Source organism: Echiichthys vipera (assembly GCF_963691815.1).
Source record: "Echiichthys vipera genome assembly, chromosome: X".
Lineage (NCBI taxonomy): Eukaryota > Metazoa > Chordata > Actinopteri > Perciformes > Trachinidae > Echiichthys > Echiichthys vipera.
This window is the reverse complement of record NC_139825.1, coordinates 42360996-42379075: the sequence shown is the minus strand read 5'-3', so window position 1 is coordinate 42379075 and position 18080 is coordinate 42360996. Positions and strand designations below refer to the sequence as shown.

At 37.9% G+C, this 18080-nt stretch overlaps 1 protein-coding gene across 1 annotated transcript in view; it reads right to left on the bottom strand.

The window, feature by feature from the left end:
• The window catches only part of cntn4 (contactin 4), a gene marked incomplete at both ends in the record, with an annotated part of 169059 nt that overhangs the window by 83863 nt on the left and 67116 nt on the right, over positions 1-18080 (bottom strand). Inside the window, one exon of the mRNA XM_083939368.1 lies at positions 12496-12591. Coding sequence (XP_083795494.1) covers positions 12496-12591 — 96 coding nt within the window. The remainder of the gene's footprint in view (positions 1-12495; positions 12592-18080) is intronic.

Genomic DNA, 18080 nt, shown 5'->3' with positions numbered 1-18080 from the left:
CCTATATATTTTTTATGCATATAATATTGTTTTTTATTTATTTTAATTCATTTTATCCTAAATGCTATTTTATGTTATACAATGTATCTTTGTTTGAATTTCTTGAAGCACATTGAGTTCACACTTGCCGTATGAAATGTGCTATATAAATACATTTGACTTGACTTTGTCTCTCTCTGTCCATCCATCTGTCTTTTCTCTCTTTCTCTTTCCTTTTCTTCCTCCCCAACCGGTCAAGACAGATCCTCCATCCTCCACAGAGCTGGAGTAGCATCCAGCTGCAGACCCGGAGCACAAGTCCCTCACTTGACAAAGCCCCTTGCTTGACGGAAGTGACGTATGAGATCAGTAAGTAGGCGGGAATTTTAGCGAACTCGCTTTCACGGCTTCACATGATGAAGATAATGGAGACGTTTAAAAACAACGTAAGCTTTGCTATGTTGATAATGTTGCTAACTACGAGCTAACTAGCAATCTTTGATGCGCGAGAATTTGAGGATAGTGCTGTCACTCTGTGGAAAATACATTTCTGATAAAGTTTTTTTGCAACCTGTGAGATGTGTAAGGGATTTTCCTGCGCTGAGATTGTTGTGTCGGCCGCTAAAGAAAAAAATTGCCAGTGCTAATGAAAACCATGAGCACCACAATGATGAAAAGACAAGCCAGCCTCGGCATATTTCTCTTTAACCCGTATATGGATGCACCATTTGACTCCACTGTTGTAAGTAGACATTATCAAACAGAAATAATATCTCTTTGGAATCATGAGGTTACCGTACAACACAGAAAAATACAAACATGCACTTTGTATTTGTGGCAATGTTCTTCCTTTAGGATGACATGGCAGCTCTGCGGAGATGGTGGTGTGCAGTGCTAGTGGAAAACCTGCACCTGGAGGGGTCTGTGTCTGTTTTTGTCTGTGTCATATTTTGACTATTTGTTTGTTCTACAGACATGGCTGAAGGTTTGCCCATTTTTCCAAGGAGGCAGAAAGCATGCTGCATGGTCTTCTTCCACCAGTCTTTAGACTAAAACGAAAGAGAGGTGACTTAAGTGTCCAATATTGTAAAAGTATATGTATGTCGATCACCACAACTGATTGATTTCTAACATTTTGACATGGTAAAAAAATAAATACTTTCCTCAAAAGGACACAGCTGTTTTTAATGTCCAGGAGGAGGTGACAAGCCAAGCGGAGGACAAAAATGGAAAGGTTTGAGACATTATTTGTTTAAGAAACTAATGTGTTTTTTACAATTTTAAATAGTGGTAGTAATGTAAATTTTCTTGACATTGCTAAAAGTTCCTATATTATAAATGTGGCCAACAGGAGCCAACACAGGATGATCACGTCATCAGGGAGCACAGTGACTTAAAGAGGCCATGCAGAATCAACCTGGCTGAATTGGTTAGTATGTGATTTAGTTAGTAGTATCAATCATGCTATCTAAGTTAAAAAAACGATTTCCTTTAACTTGCTATGTTTTGTGCTTTTTCAAAAAAGTTTAAATAACCTATTAAAAAAACGATTGCGTGACTTTCAATAAAGTAAAAAACACTACAATTGCTTCACTTCCGTCAAGCAAGGGGCTTTGTCAAGTGAGGGACTTCTGTCAAGTGAGGGGCTTGTGCTCCGGGTCTGCAGCTGGATACTATTGCAGAGCTGGGTCTGTCCGACATTCCTGCCAGTCATAGGGAAGGTTTTCGTTGCCACTGTACTCTATGGGAAAATTGTTGGGTCTATGTAAATCATAAATAAGTCATAGAGTGTGGTCTTTACCTACTATGTAAAGTGTCCTGAGATAACTTTTGTTATGATTTGGCACTGTAAATAAAATTGAATTGAATTGAATTAATGAAGAGAGAAACACTGTCTATGGCTGCGCATCATAACACACTGAGCTACTCCTTTAATCTCCACACATCCCTCAGCCTTAAAAAGTGCATGATTTACAACACCACAATATAAACGATAGAACAAAATATGGAACTACAGACGTTTGTTTAATCGTCATACCATCATATCACACAGCCCTATGTGCCTCTGAGAAATCTTCTGTTCCTTGAAGAGGAGGAACGAGATTGCAACATACTATCTGATGCAGCTTGAGCACCGGCTCTGGTTTGCATCATTCTTTCAACAGGTAAGACTGAGCGCATAGGGACGGATGGGACAACATGAATCCTCAGTAGTCCTGCACTCATGAGACAGCTGTTTACTGTGATACACCTCCTGGTCTGCTACAGGGCAAACCAATTACCCTATTTTATCAAGAGGAAAAATACACTTTAATACTTTGAGATTCACAATTAAAAATATGTCATTAGCTTTTTAAAAGAGTACTCCTTCTATTAAGTATCAAAATCCATGCAGCAGGACCAGATATATTGTCTTTTTTATAGCACATATTCCCCTGGTGCCTGCATTACTCACAATGTAACTTGACCACCGTCAGTTCGGTCAGAAATTCTGGCGTTTTCTGCTAGTGGCAGCTTATGTAGCCTCGAGCAGCTGGCCTCAATCAGAGAAGAGGAGCAGACTAAGGAGATCTGATGAGAACACTTCTTTCTAACTCCCTCAGATTTTTGACATGTTTTAAATAATTAGTCTTCAGACCCTACTGACACTGACTCAAGTGACATCAGCTTTTTCTTTCTTTAAATAACCTCAAAATGCTTATATTTATAGGCGTGACACATGCCAATGAAACTCTGATGAACTCCAATGATAGGCTGAGAACTGATATGTAACACATTTATTGTCAACAAGTTTTAGCTTCTCAATTGGGAAATTTCGCTGCTTTCCCATTTTTTTTATAATTGGGCTATACTGGTTTTGGACTGTTATTTGGACAAGACCGGATTTTTTTCAGGGAAAGATTAATCAGATACCTGCACCGGATATGAGCAATTGGATGCTTTTCACATTGCATATGTTATGCAACAGGAAAACAAGAGGATAAACCAAAATATCAAGAATACAGAATTTAAGTAAACCTGCTTGGTTGAGTGCAAAGCTCACACAATTTAAAGTAGTGAACAATCTGAACACTGAACTGAACTCTTTGCACCAGTAGATATAGTAACATAGCTGTTCAGGTAAGCCAGCTATGAGGTGTTATGGATTCAACTTAAAATTGCAGTCCAGTGCTCTGCTAAGCAAGCTAGGTGCTGCGGTCGGAGCTGTCATGTTTTCAACAATTGTTATTTTCCCCTTGCACAGCAGGTGACAGCGCATTTCTTCTGGGATGATATCCCCACAGGCACCGAGGGATTTGTGTCTATGTAGCGGCACCTGGGACAAGGACATGACGTGTGACTGCAGCCTAGCAGAGTGGATGGAGGTGCTTACACACTGCCACCCATAAGGAAAAAGAAACGTGAATGTCTGAAATTAGTTCTTTACACGTACTGTAGGCCTGCACACAAAGTGGATCCCACAGTGTGCTCTACATCCTTTGCCTCTCTTTTGGACTTTCAAACCCCACACAAATATACACTCTAAATGCAACAATGACAACATCTATGTGTACTGTAAACTTTAAGGAGCTTAAGAAGAGATTTAGGAGGCATGTCATTCTCAAATGTCTTCTGGGAAATGTGCGCTCACTGCACTCACACTCCTCTGTGACCTTTTCAGACGTGATTAGAAACTCCAATCAAGTCAGTGTCACTGACTGAAAATACACTTTATCCCATTTCATGCTGCTGTCATGTTGCCGGCTGCTTGTCACTGACGTTTCTCTTCACTGTAAAATAACTGAGCCACATTACATCAAAACTGTAAAGGTTTGGAGAAAAGGCTGTGTGAATTTGGCTCGGATAGTGTGACAGTGACATGTGATATAATTCTGGTGAGCTGACTACCCCAGACAGATGAAGAGGGGGAAATATGACTGAATGTGGGATTGTAAAAGGAGATTACTCACGGAGATTGTGAAATGTGTCATCTGCTAATCAGATTAAGAGCAGAATAATCCCTGATGAAAAAAAAGGAGAAATATGAGTCATGTACAGTATCATCAACAAATACCAGTGAAGTAAACATGTCCTTCCTCATAGTTTGTGGAGAGGTTTGTAATGTTACTTTAATTTCACAGTGACTTTAACAGGAGCTTTTACATCTTGTGTATAACATTAAAAGTGACAATTTGATAGATGTCTAAGTGGTTTAAGAATATTGTTGCTAACAACAAATATTCCTTGTCGCCTTGTTCTCTCTTTGTGTGTGTTTGTGCGTGTGGCAAAGGTTAAACAATTAGAAAGGTAGATTAAATAAACATCCATTGAACTCTGATTATCAGAAAACCAAGTTGTAGTACCACATCTGATGGTGGTTCAAATGGACTTTTCACAGCTGTAGACAACTCGAGCACACTTCAAGGCACCTTGATTTTCATCTAAATCAGTGGTGATTGCTCTAAGACTGCAAGAAAAGTTCAGCTTCCCCTAAAATGTCAAAAGTGATGAAAATATGTACCGGAACATTTTCCAAGTTTTTCATTGCCTTGTTCTGAACTGATCCAGAGACTTTACCAATCCCCAGCGACTTTGTCTATGTTAAAAAACAAAAAGCGTTGTGTTTGGCGACTCTGTTACACAGTAACAGTCACAGTAGCCTGGCGCAGCAGCTCCAGCTGGGCTGCTGGTCTTTTAAGCAGCCTAGCTCTGCTGGCTATTGAGAGGACACTGGTCAAGTCCATGGAAAAGACGCCTTGTTGGTACGACAAGGTCACAGATCATTTTCTTGAAAAGGAACGAAGAGTAGAATTTACATATAAATAAACAAACACATTTATGATATAGGCCGGAAAAATGAGCTTCCGCTCCTTAAAAGACCAGCAGCCCCACTGAACTAAATACATTTCTGTTTCTATAACTATATACTGCCGAATGAGCAAACACAATGGTGACTGAGCCATGGCCCACTGATGAAAACCCTTGCATTTGCAGTATTATGAACTTGGTGTATGTTGGGACGTTCCTAAGAAAAATCCTTTGGTGCACAGTTAATGGTAATTGGTATACCAGAGAAGGTATAGGTGGGATAAGCTAACACAACAGACTTGCTCTTCAACTTGTGTGAAGCAGCCTATGCTATGGTTCTTCTAGTGTTGCGAGTTAACACTTACGGTCAAAGAAAAAACAAAGTATAGACAGGTAATGGAATTTCAAAAACAAGTGAAAATGAGAGTAAGATCCAAAAACCCATTTGCAATTAAAGCTAATTGCCCTAGGTGCCGCCAAGAAATTTAAAAAGAGTATTTCTAAATTAAGACTCAAGGAAAAAGCTGAATAAAGGGCCAGTTCACAAAGATTGAATTTGACTTTGTCTTTGAGCTAACTGTTGGTCAGACTTTAGATAGCCTTCTTAATTCATGTATTCATGGCTCTTAGACCACAGTTACAGTTACTACCGGCATGCATACTATACTTTCTAGTATGGGTTTACCATGCAACACTAGCACCTTCATTCTTTATTTCAAAAGTTTAATCTTTAGTTATGATTCCTTTTTCAAGTTTATAACTAAATATTTTTGTTTTGATACCTAAAGGGATACTTTGCTCAACAAAGCATACCTCCACTGTCAGAGATAAATGGTGCCTGTTTCTTGCTGTTCTGCTGTATTAACCTCCATAACTTGTAAGTCATATTCACATTGCTTTAGCTATCACTATAGTTACTGTTAATTTTGTGGTTGCTTGCATCTCTGGAAGTGTGTCTGTCTGTCTGTCTTTGTCTCTCTCTGTACATCTGCCCATATTTTCTCTCTTTCTCTCTCCTTTTCTTCCTCCCCAACCGGTGCAGACAGATGTCCGTCCTCCACAGAGCTGGGTCTGTCTGACGTTCCTGCCTGTTATAGGGAAGGTTTACGTTGCCACCGTACTCTATGGAGGAATTGTTGGGTCTATGTAAATCATAAATAAATCATAAAGTGTGGTCTATACCTACTCTGTAACGTGTCTTGAGATTGAAATCAAATATTTGGGTGTATAGATAGAATAGAATAGAGAGCAGAAAACTACAAAACTAAATCTCAAAGGGTAATGACATATAAGCAAGACGCATTCGCGCTGTGGCCCTGATCATTTCAAGTAATGTCAGTACAAAGGGTCCTGGGCCGCGGGGGGAGAGGGAGGGGGACAATCACCCTAATGCACGGGGGATGCTTTGTAAACATGATGGAAGCAGATGTCAAAACATTGCTTGGCCTAGTCAATGAAGCAGCATGACTTGGAAGGAGCCAGCCAGTGCCAGTGTTCACTGGATTTGGGCGACGGAGCGTCCTTGTTGCTGGTTGATGCCTTAATTTGCGGTGCCATGCCCAGAAAAATTGACCTCACAAAAATGATGTTGCTTTATCGGCACATAATATTTGTGTATTTGTGTTCTGGGTGAAAGTACTTATGACAAAAACAACCGTTTTTAAAAAATATATATTGAGGTGTAGATTAATCACATGCGATACAAGGCTGCCTGGTGTGTAAAGGCCTTAACATTGTTAAAACAAAGCAGCTAATATTGGTAGTTAAAGCAGAAAGTTAGGGGCTGCTGTGCACTATGTGTGTGTCTGTATGTGTGTGTGTGTAAGAGAGATCAGAGATCAAAGGAGAGAAACCAAACAGTAAATTAAAGCAAAATGCAAAAAAGTTTCTCACATTAAGCTTAAATAGAGCCACATATTCGGTTCCAGCCCTAATAATGGATAAACTCATCTACCAAAACCAATTTGAATATTTTTGATATATGCAATTATATTAGATGAAGTCATCATAAAGCATGGAAATCATAAGATTAATTTAACATTTAACATTTTAATTTCATAATATTTAATCATCTTTGTGTAATAAAAAAAATACGATATTTATTCTTCTATAACTTTATCCACATTTCAATTCATCACAGAGTAGCTTCACATTGTTGTAGCTACAGAACAGTGAGGTGGAAGGAGACACATGCATAATACACTCCATTTAGGACACTACCAGTTTACCACTGTGAAGCTAGAGGCCAATGCGTTGGTTTAATTTATGGTCTGGTTCATAATTTTGATAATATTGTTTTGGTTAATCTATGCACACAGTGACACATATAGCCTAACTTACCAAAAGATACACATGCACACATCCACTGAACATACACTCATGCACACTCATCGAGATGTATGCTATCCCCATAGCAGCACCATCCACACCCATTCCCCATGCTCTTTCTTCTGTCCGAACACGTCTTTCTGCATGGACGAGCCGACACTGCATACAGCGGACAGGACAGCTGTCTGCTATGCATAATGTGTCCTCTGAGAGTCCCCTGTGGCAGGTGGAGACCCTCCAGAGCCTTGGGCTTACACCTAGGGTTCCACCACTATGGGAAAGTATGTAAACATATGGTGCTGAATAGGGATGTGCAGAGATTTCCCCTGAATGTGCCACCCACGTGCATCATTTGATTAAAATGCAATGAGGTCCTTGTGAGAGAGGGAAGGTGGCCTGGCAGTCATCATTGTCTTGTTATCGGCTGTCAGGCCACAGCTGCCACACTCAGATACATCTCCTCTATGTCAAACAGATGTCATGAAATATGACTGTAGATGGATAAACACTTTTATGAAAACAGACTTTGTGAACTTTGTGACTTAGGAGAGGTAGAAAATCAAATTAATCTCTTTTTTTAGTGTTTATAATTAAATGTTTGTTCAAAATTCTGGAAAGTTTTGGAGTACTGATGATGACAGGATGGGATGGGTGTTCACTTTCAATGTTCATAAGTTTGCCTCTTTTGTTGCAAAAGCCTGGAAGAAACACCAGGGTGGTTTATTTTGTTAGTATTGGTATTAGAATTGTTAAGCATCTATTTTTGGTTTCTTGTCTGACTTCTTGTCTGTTTAAAAATGTATTTAAGCCCATGTGGGTTGGGCATATTTATTAAGCATGACACAATAATAAAATGAAATCAAATCAATCATTGTGAAAGTTTTTTCTCCAAGTCTAAGCATGTAATGGAGAACTGCAAGCACTGCATATGTATCACCATTTCTTCCCAGGTTTTTATTTTCTCAAGTATAGTTGGGTATTCAGGGTTAGGCGAAGGGTTACTATGCTATATTAAACATACTCAAAGCAACCTGATGCAACATGAAACACAAAATTATCTTTCTACAGAAGCAGGGAAATTGGATCAAAAATAGGACCATGTAACGGCCACAACCCTAATCAGGAGAGTGTCACCTACATAAACAAATTTAACAACATTCCAAGCAATTAACATTAACAAGCTTTCGATTTTTATTTTCTTCTCCCCAGGTCAAATTTTCTAGAAGAATACATTCCTTGAATATTAAATTGTGTCCCATTATCACCACCACACATGTGTTGTTGTTGACCTATGCCTCATTAGTCATCTTGCTTCAGTGTTTTATATGAATACACCCTTGTCTATCTTTTGACAGGCCAAATGGATTTGCAATACAATAATAAAACAACTGAGATGATGACTGATCTGCTTCGGGAATTCTTGCCCCTGGTAAAGCATGAGAAAACCACCAGCCCATGACTACTGACCAATACACTAAATTGTTCTGATCATAAAAGCTGTAAAGTTCAACTTCAAGGGTGTTCCCTTACCCTACTCTTAAAACACATTAATGTATTTCTGTACAAAATGAAAATTTGCATCAATTAGAAAAATTATAATCTAATGTCAATAAAGTCCAGAATGATTTGAAAAGTCCTCATTTCTATCATGAACAAACTGGTGTAACTGACCCAAATTGCAATGAAGACCAATGAAGTAAATGCAGTGACAATTCAAAAAGAGGCTAATAGATGATTTTCCTATTTTATGGTAATGGATAAACAGGAAAAATATATCGGTGTGTATCTTGTACAAAATGCATTAAAAAAAGGCAACAAAATATGTGTAAATACTTTGTAGCTAAATAATATTGATGTTATGCTATTCTCAACAAATCAAATGAAAAGAGCAAACCAACAGCATGCTTTTTTTTCTTCCCTACTCCGGCTGTTGCTCGCAGTCCCAAGTCCATTAGTTCCTACAGAAGATGTCAATAAAAAGGAAAATAAACCTGTAACCAAGAACTACTACTACTACTACTAAGTAACGAAGTATTTTTGTATTAATTCAATGTTAACCAAATATTAAACAGGGACCAATTCACAACGCGTAATGAAATGCAATTGAGAATGCAGTTGTATTATATGGGAACTTTTCTATTTTTGTGAGATGGGGTCATTTTTCGCAAATGTTACTCAAACAGAAGGAAATAGTGCATTTACTAGGGATTATCTGCAGCAACGGATTCATACTTATTTAGTACATTCCTGAGTATTTACAGCAGCGAGACAGGACTCAACATACACTATAGTGTGTGTGTTCAACGAAGTGTGTAATAAAGGAACACAGTCATTTTATAATTACAACTGCAACTACAAAAATCAAAAGTTTTTAAAAGAAAAAAAGGAAATTAAATCATCCAATGTCAAACCAGCACTAAAAGTACATGAGACATACTGTATATGATCAGGTGGAATGACTTATCACCAACGATATATTTGTAACACTTATTGGTCGTTATTGGTTGTATCCTGCTATCTACAACCAGACACAAAAAAGAGTTATCACCAAGTATAATTCAGTTCAAGAAGACACATTGCCAATTATTTCCCTTCCAAGCCAATTCAATTTAAATGAATCCAAGACATACAATTAAATCTGAATTTGCTGACTAATGGCAGAACTTGGTTGTCGATGGATGTCCTGACCTAAATTTCAAGGCAATCACTTTGGTTTCAGTATTACTGAACGTGGAAGAAACAAATCTATGTTGCCAGATTGCCGGCTGTATTCCCTGTTACAAGCAGACGCAAGTGCCATTCTCAATGTAACTGAAGCAACTTATCTGGTCAACAAAGAAAACCAGAACTGGCAAAACACTTAGGTCTTTGCCTGAAGATTGATTGCTTTTTATTGTTGCCAGTTTGTATACTCTGTTGCTTCAAACAGTAGCTTGGCTGAACTTGTATTTGTGTGTGCATGTGTTAAGTGCCAAAAGCCTGGCTAAGATTTGTGGGGAAGCCTAATGAATCTTGATTTGGTATTAGTTGTTTTCTATTTCCTTCACACTGTTGAGTGAATGAAAAAATGTAACTGCAGCTGAATATATTATTTTGTGATGGTTTACAGTACAGCATGACCTACCTATAGTTAACTGACAGACAGGGTTGATTGCGAATAACTTCCAAAACGGCATAAATGACCGTTCTATTTAATGTTGTGAAACGGCCACAAAGTGCCCTTTTAAAAAATTAAACGTTTTGAAACGACTGCAGTTTTAATCACGTAGTTAATGATGTGAAATTTAGTTACTTAACTTTAAATATAATCTATCTATATCAAATAATTGGTAACGGTCAGGAAAAGTTTATGGATTGGCTTAAAATGAGTCACAGAAGTAATAAGAAACGTAAAAAGGTCACAGACTTACATCTATAACAAAGTTGGTTAACTTTAAAAAAGTCAATGTTGACTTTTATTATTACATGGGACATCAACAGTGGTGTTCTGGGTCTCATTCACCCACCCTGACCGTCCTCCCTGAGTGGACTTTGCGGCTGTTTTTTGGGAAGGACGTCTTGGTCTATAACATGGAATCAAACATGCTGGAAACCTAATTTTAAACAACATCTAAACATGTCATGTAAGCGTTTTGGGGCAAGATGAGCCAGGGGAAATTGAGGACACATTGAAACACTGTTTACTGCATCTTAATGCAAGAAGGACCATGATAACAACCAAGTGACTTGATAGTTTATCCAGCTGGATGACACAGTGACAGTAGCTTCCATTACAGATGAGAGACGTAACTCACTTAAATGAACTTCTAATTGACAGCTTGTATTGGCTCTGTATATTAGTGAGGAGACAAGTGTCTTGAGGGGGCTTTTCATGTGCCTGAAGATGCCTGACATGTTAAAATTATTTCCCATTGGTCTTAAAAACTAAACCTTAATTGGATTACTTCAGCACAAATTGGCATATGTGAAAAGAGTCAGTGTTCAAAGTATATAGAACAATCACATGCTGGCATTTCAACCAGACTACTTGCAAATAAATCTCAAATTCCAGATTGCTACCAAGCTTGCCAAGCTTTCACCAGGTAAAACCCCAAGAGGACACAAGCCCCAAACAATTACAATCAATTCCAGGCAAGCAGCATTTCCACCACAGCGGGCCAGCGAATGAATCAGTGATATCTGTTAGGTGGCTGTCAATTGGGGGAATTTAATCCAAGCAGCTGTTGCATTTAGCAGTTCCATTAAGAGAAGAGAAGAAGCTAGGAAAAGACACATCTGCTGCAATTAACAGAAAATATGAAGACATTTGCCAATAAACCATGCTAAACCAAATGAATCATGGTTCTCTCTTAGTATTTTGTACAGATACCAGATTACTGATCTTCTGATCTTACTCTAGGCAAGAAAGAAAATTAGCATATTATAAGTATCTTATCATACCTTACATAATTCGTCCAGGGCATTGCTTGCCATTAGCTTGAGAGCAAACAATAAAAAGTACAGATTGCATAATAGTTCTATTCAGTTGACATTGAAATAAGGCAGAAAAGTCTCTAATCAAAGCAGAACCAGCTGCCCTTGACAGCGAGGCTGTTAAGATTCCCATGGCTTGACCATAACTGATCACACCTTTGCAGTGCAAGAATCACCTGGCAATCTGTCCCTCATAGCACTGTATGAGGCGTTGATTACCAAACCATACCAAAGGTGTTAATGTTACAGCAGGACCTTCAACCCAGTCGCCAGAATAAAATGTTGGCATTGTAAGTTTCTGCAAACCACAGATACATTAAGATAACATTTTTGAAACACTTTTTATTACTCCATGGTCACAGGTAAACAGGTCAGTTTACATTGTGAAATCAAACATCAACAGTATTACTTAGGTTTAGTCATCAAAAAAACAAATATACCAAGTTTCACTTTCTCACGGAATAGGACACAAACCTCCTTCCTAAGCGAAGTTGTCACCTGACTTCCAGTGCACTTTCTTTGAATAGTTTATATATATATATATGTGGATCATTAAAGTCAGTTAAAATCCCTGTGTCTCCTACAAATGTAAACATGTGCCAAACATGTTTCATATCTACATTTGTCACACAAAGTATGGCAACATTTTTTTTCTGGGGACTGTTCTGGGACCTTTACAGCAGCACCAGCCCAACTAAATGATGAGGGCTTCAGACTTTGAATACCCATTTGAAAACATCTCATCTCATCTCATCTCATCTTCATCCGCTTATCCGGGGTCGGGTCAAAACATTGAAAACATTGAAAACTTGAAAACATTTCAAACATTATAATCTCATTCACTTTTTGTTTTTCTATCAGCCAGCCACTTTAAAGCTCAGTATGTTCCTGCCAACTGCGTTGTTAAACATGAGAATGTATCATTACCTCCAGAATGTGGTGGAGGGCCGCACAGCAGAACAACACCTTGACCTTCGCGGACTGATACAGAGCTTCTTCTGTGAGTCTTGAAGTTTTCCAAGTCTGAAAAATAAAAAGGGGCAGTAAGTAAATTATCCCCACCAGTCAGGCTAATACATTTGACCCTTGAACACATGGAATTGCTGTTGTAAACAAATTATTGTTTTTCTCTCCCGTTTTTCTTGCTTCTTACTCCCATTCAAGGTCAAAGCCCATGGAGCCTACATCAGCATGCAGCCGGCCGGGAAACACCACAGGATGCCAGTTTATTATAGAGCTCACACAGATAAACACACCGCATACTCACACAGCACCGGAAAGTTCCTGGCCTATATTTTTTAGATTGTGGGAATAAACTGAGACTTAAACCTGACAAATACAGTTCTTGTCAACTCCAAGGGCCAAGGTTCAAACCCTCACTGTGTGTGAGGCAGCACAGCACAGCAAACCACTGAACACTGCGCCACCTCCATACACAAATTCTATACAAATACAGCAACACCAGGATCCTCTCTGTAGCTATGCTAGTGTAAGGAACATATTCAAGAGTGAATTTCTTTGGGTGGTATACAGCCTTTGGGTGTGCCTGAGGCCAAATCACCCCATTGTCCAACTGTGTATGTTGTGGATATCCAAGACTCATTGTTATGGTGCCAAAAGTATCAGAGAGAAGTAAATAAAAGGGTCCCTATAGGGGCTTTTGCTGCAAGAAGACAACAGTTGATGGTTAACAAGTTAAGTTGAAAATCTTATCAAAAGATGCACTACCAGGTAGAATGAATGAATGCTAAAAAAATAATGAGTCTGAGGTTTTTTAAACATATCTTCTACAAGGAGGTTTGAGAAAAATGTGCAAGTAAAGCCGCGGCTAAATAATATTCCCGATTATATCACGTTCCATTTACGTGCATTTATTTTGATTTATTTTGACATCATTGATTAAATCGTATGTTCAAAGAAGTCATGCTGATTGGAGGAGTTCATGCTTAATCTGAGTGGGCCCGTGTTGTAATTGTTTTAAGTTGTGCAATTGCTATTACACAGATTTGAACAGCTGTAAATTTGGTGTAGGACATGGTCATTATTCAAAATCAATGTGTATTGCGAGACGTATCGTGGCCTCTGTACTGTGATACATATTGTATTGTGAGGTTGTAGGCAAAGCCCAGTCCTAATATGCCTACACCGCAATGACACAAAGCTGGTTGAAAATCAGCAGAGTTACCCTTTAAAACCATGGGGGAAAAAAAATGTATGTTAGCATTGATACTCATAAGTGTCAACTAAAAATGACGTTCGATTCAGGCAGATACTTTGGTCTCTAGTGATTGGTTAGGGGAAATTACAATCCCATTCCCCAGAGAAATTGTTTAGAGTGGAGTCAATGTCAGACTAATGATGGAAATAGGGTGTAACAAGTTGACAATGCTGTCTGATATTTGAAAAGAAACAAATGCAAATGTGTGGAAGTGTGATCACAAGGTATTAGGAGCACCTGCTTTGTTACCATCAATGCCGGTTTCTTTAATATTATGTGTGTGCTTTAATTTCTTTTCCAGTTCATTTTAAGTAAGGCATGTTGAGCATCAGGCTGCACGTATACAGCTTTACCTGACACAGCTGAGAGAGTAAGAAAATGAAAAGTATCAGGACTATTACTGTACCCTTCTCTAGTAATTGTATTTTCCAAATAATGAATGGAAGCCTTGCATAAGCTAAATGCATTATGAAGGAAAAAAAACATTTCAAATCAATGGTGACACATACTCACTAATATGATCCAAACAGCAATCTGCAGCCCTGCCGCTAAGCAGAGAGGGTTGCTATGGCAGGTCACACATGAGGGATTTTAATAGCTCTGGTGGTAATCAGGTTACCTGCCATTCATCATGCCCACCACCACTGAACAATTCAAAGCTATTACTGGTGTGGTTTTGACACCAGAAGTACTGTTAAACTGAACACATTTCCATTTGACAATTGACAGAAACAACAGCAGGTCCCATCTAATGATTCGCTGCCTTAATGGTGTATATCTGGTAGCGCTCAGTAAATGTAATTCACACATCACATGAAGCTTCATGCCTGCACTGATGGGAGGGGGTGGGTTTCTTATTGGAACTACTTTAATCTGAGAAAAGCTGTTGAGCAATTTAATATAATTCTGTCCAGACAGAAAGTAATAGCAGGGGAACATAAATCCGTTAGTAGGCTAGTAGTTGTAGTGACAGTAGTATTAAAATAGCATATGTTTAAATAGTCCAAAAAATAATCATAAATAATTTAGTTTAGCTTAGTTTAGTTTATTAGCATCCTCGTTAGCTACTTAGCAGAATTCATCCTGGGGTCCACAACAACTTTACATTTGTGACAGTGCGACAGTTTACTTATTACACAACATTACAAATAATATAACATTACAAAATAACAGGACCAAGACTAAGACATTTACATAAACATAATATTCAGACATTCTCCATGCAGCTTAATTACAAGGAAAAATCAAAAACTGTTTGATTTCTTTGATGTTTGATTTTCATTGATTTTGTTTATGGAGTATATATTAAAAGTGCTGCTTCAGTAAAATTTAAAATCTAGATTCGCAGTTTGATTGTGTGATACTTTGGGGGAGTGAATTCCTCTTCTGCATAGCTCTGTATATGACTGGAAGTTTGCCAGTATATATACAATCTAATGTAATGTAATATAAATTACATTTGATGTATAATGTATGTTAATTAATACACTATATACTATAAAATATACCATATATGAACATATATCATTTTACCCCATGAAGGAAAGCAAGACTTAATAGGAAAATAAATAAACAGTAAGCACCTGGTGATAGTCAAACACTTTGTTATACTGAATTATTTTGAAGATCATTCTTTACACGTATTTTTAAACAGGTGTATGTCGGGACATCCCTTGAGCTCCTAATTCAGATTTTCCACATAAATGTGCTTTTAACAAACAACAGTAATTTAATATATGGCATCAGGTCGGTTTCAGTTTTTATCTATACATATTCTCCAAATTGGATTAATTAACCTTAATTAACCTTGCTCTATAAAATTCTGCTTATTCTCAAGTCACAGAGAGCAGCGGTGCGGACACGAGCACAGACCTGCTCGCTGCAAAACTGCAACCAATCCACTTTGGAATGAGATTACTGATTAGTTCAGCTCCAAGTGATCTAAATGTAAAATTATCAGGCTCACTGATTTATGAAGAAGACTATAAGGTCAGTTAATATATGTCATATTGGCTGCAGGACAAGTCAATTAAGAAGAAGCCTTTATTATTTATTTAAACATAAATCTCTTCTTAACCCACAAGCATAGTTTAACTAATAGCTATTTGAAACTCTTAAGCCCTATTAAGAGACCAGCTCCCAATACTTTTCTAAAGATTAATGCCAGATTTGGCACTTTCAGTGCCTTACAGTGACTTACAGGTCATTTTCATCACTCAGGGATGTAAAAACGACATGCAAAAAACTCTTGTTTAAGCTATATGGAGACATTTATATTGAATTAGATTTTTTTATTATTGTGTCATGCACAAATAAGCCCATTCTGAACAGTCTTATATGACACCATCATTTAGAAAAAAATATACCGAAAATATATACACTGATGTATTTTTCTAAGCTTTAAAAACAAAGGTAGGTAACTTATAGGCATTACAATTGCATTCTGTAATCACCCCCCAAATGGAAAATACAGAAGATTATTTCATTCTTAAATTCAAAACTATAAAAAATTACTTTAAAACAAAAAATCACTTTTAAAACAAGGAGACGGACTGCCAATTTTTGACCCTGTTTCCATTCATTGATCATGCAGCTGGAGCATTTATAATGATAGGCTTCTTGGTATCACTACATTTACTGTGAAGCTAGTGGCTAGTAAAACACTGGCAGTTAATTTGGTTTTGTTTTCCTCTGGTGCCCAGTGTATCCACGAGGACACTATGGATTACTTTCCATTTAAAACACACCTGTATGAATCCTCCGCTGAGTAAGTGTAACAAAGTGAGGCTGAGGTTTGTGTTGCCTCTGCTCTTACAGGGTGGCAGCACAACTAGCCGTGTCGAAGGAGTCTGAGCCCTGAGGAGCTAATTTATAGGTCTCTCTCGATCATTCACAACGATGAGGACTCTGTCCAAAAAAAGCCTGGCTGAATATTATTTTTATTTAAATCGTACGTCTATGTAGGCATACATTATGTATTGCTTAGGTATTGCTGTTACATTGACAATGAACCGATTTCATCATCTTCTCTTTCTTTACTCATAGAGTGTGGTCTATACCTACTCTGTAAAGTGTCCTGAGATAGCTTTTGCTATGATTTGGCACTGTAAATAAAATTTCATTAAATTGAATTATTAGTATTTTAAGTTGCAGTTTAAAAGCTGAATCTAATGAGCAACATTGTTATTGGGAATGTGGTCTTTTTTTTTTTTGCAAATCCTCATACCTAAATGACAGATTAGGCTGTTTGCCAATGATTCCCAAAACAACAAATATGAACATATTTAACATTGTGAAACAGGTTTTTAGCATGTGGTTAATACTCAAACAAAAACAGAACTACTTAAAGCTAAAATCAGTAACTTTATGTTTGCTTTAATTGTCACAATATCCCAACAGCACGTTTGTTTGCACAGTTGGTTCAAATTCCTACGTGGACTCATAGGAGGGTGTATAAATAGCACGCCACTTTTCATGACTTGCATGACTTTTCGCGTGCATGTCTACGCATATTAAGCTTTTCGCGTGTCATTTAATGCCCGTAGTTCCCCAGGGTTAGGGTTAGGGTTAGGGGTTAGGGTTAGGGCATTTCACGCCCGTTATTTCAGCCATCCTTCACATGAAATATTGATTTAAAAACAACCCTCTGACAGAAAGCTCCACCACTTCGTATTTCTCCGGAAAGTAGCGGAGAAATACGAACACGTGGGTTTTCCCTCAATGACATTTGTGCGTGAAATGACAACGCCATCTCTGCACTATACAAGTCAATTGTGACTACATGGCGTGAAATGACACGCAAAAAACATGACATGCGTTGTAATTATACGCGAGATGGCTTGAGAGAAATAGCGTGTCATTCACACGCCTTTTGGTGAGACCAGGCTGCAAATTCAGACTAAACTTCAGAGTCAGTCATTGAGGCTGCGTCAGAAGCTCCTCGTCTCTAGTGGTTGTAGGTCCGACGCAGTGTAATCTATCAGATGCCATTAGGAACAAACATGAACAGAAGATGGAGGAAGAGATACATTTCTTTTTTCTTTTACTGATTGTCTGTCTCATTGTTCTGTCAGGATAAAGAGACAGTTTCAGCAAATATGAAAAAAACGTTTGTTTCATACAGAGTTACCAATTTCTGCTTAAAGTTTAGGGAACAAAAACACTTGGATTGGGTAAAGAAAAGATCATGGATTGGCTTAAAATGAGTCTAGAAAGAAACAACATCAGGGACGGAACTTGGTTAACTTAAAAAATGACAAAACAACAAATGTAAAAATAGGTCGTTATTAGCTGC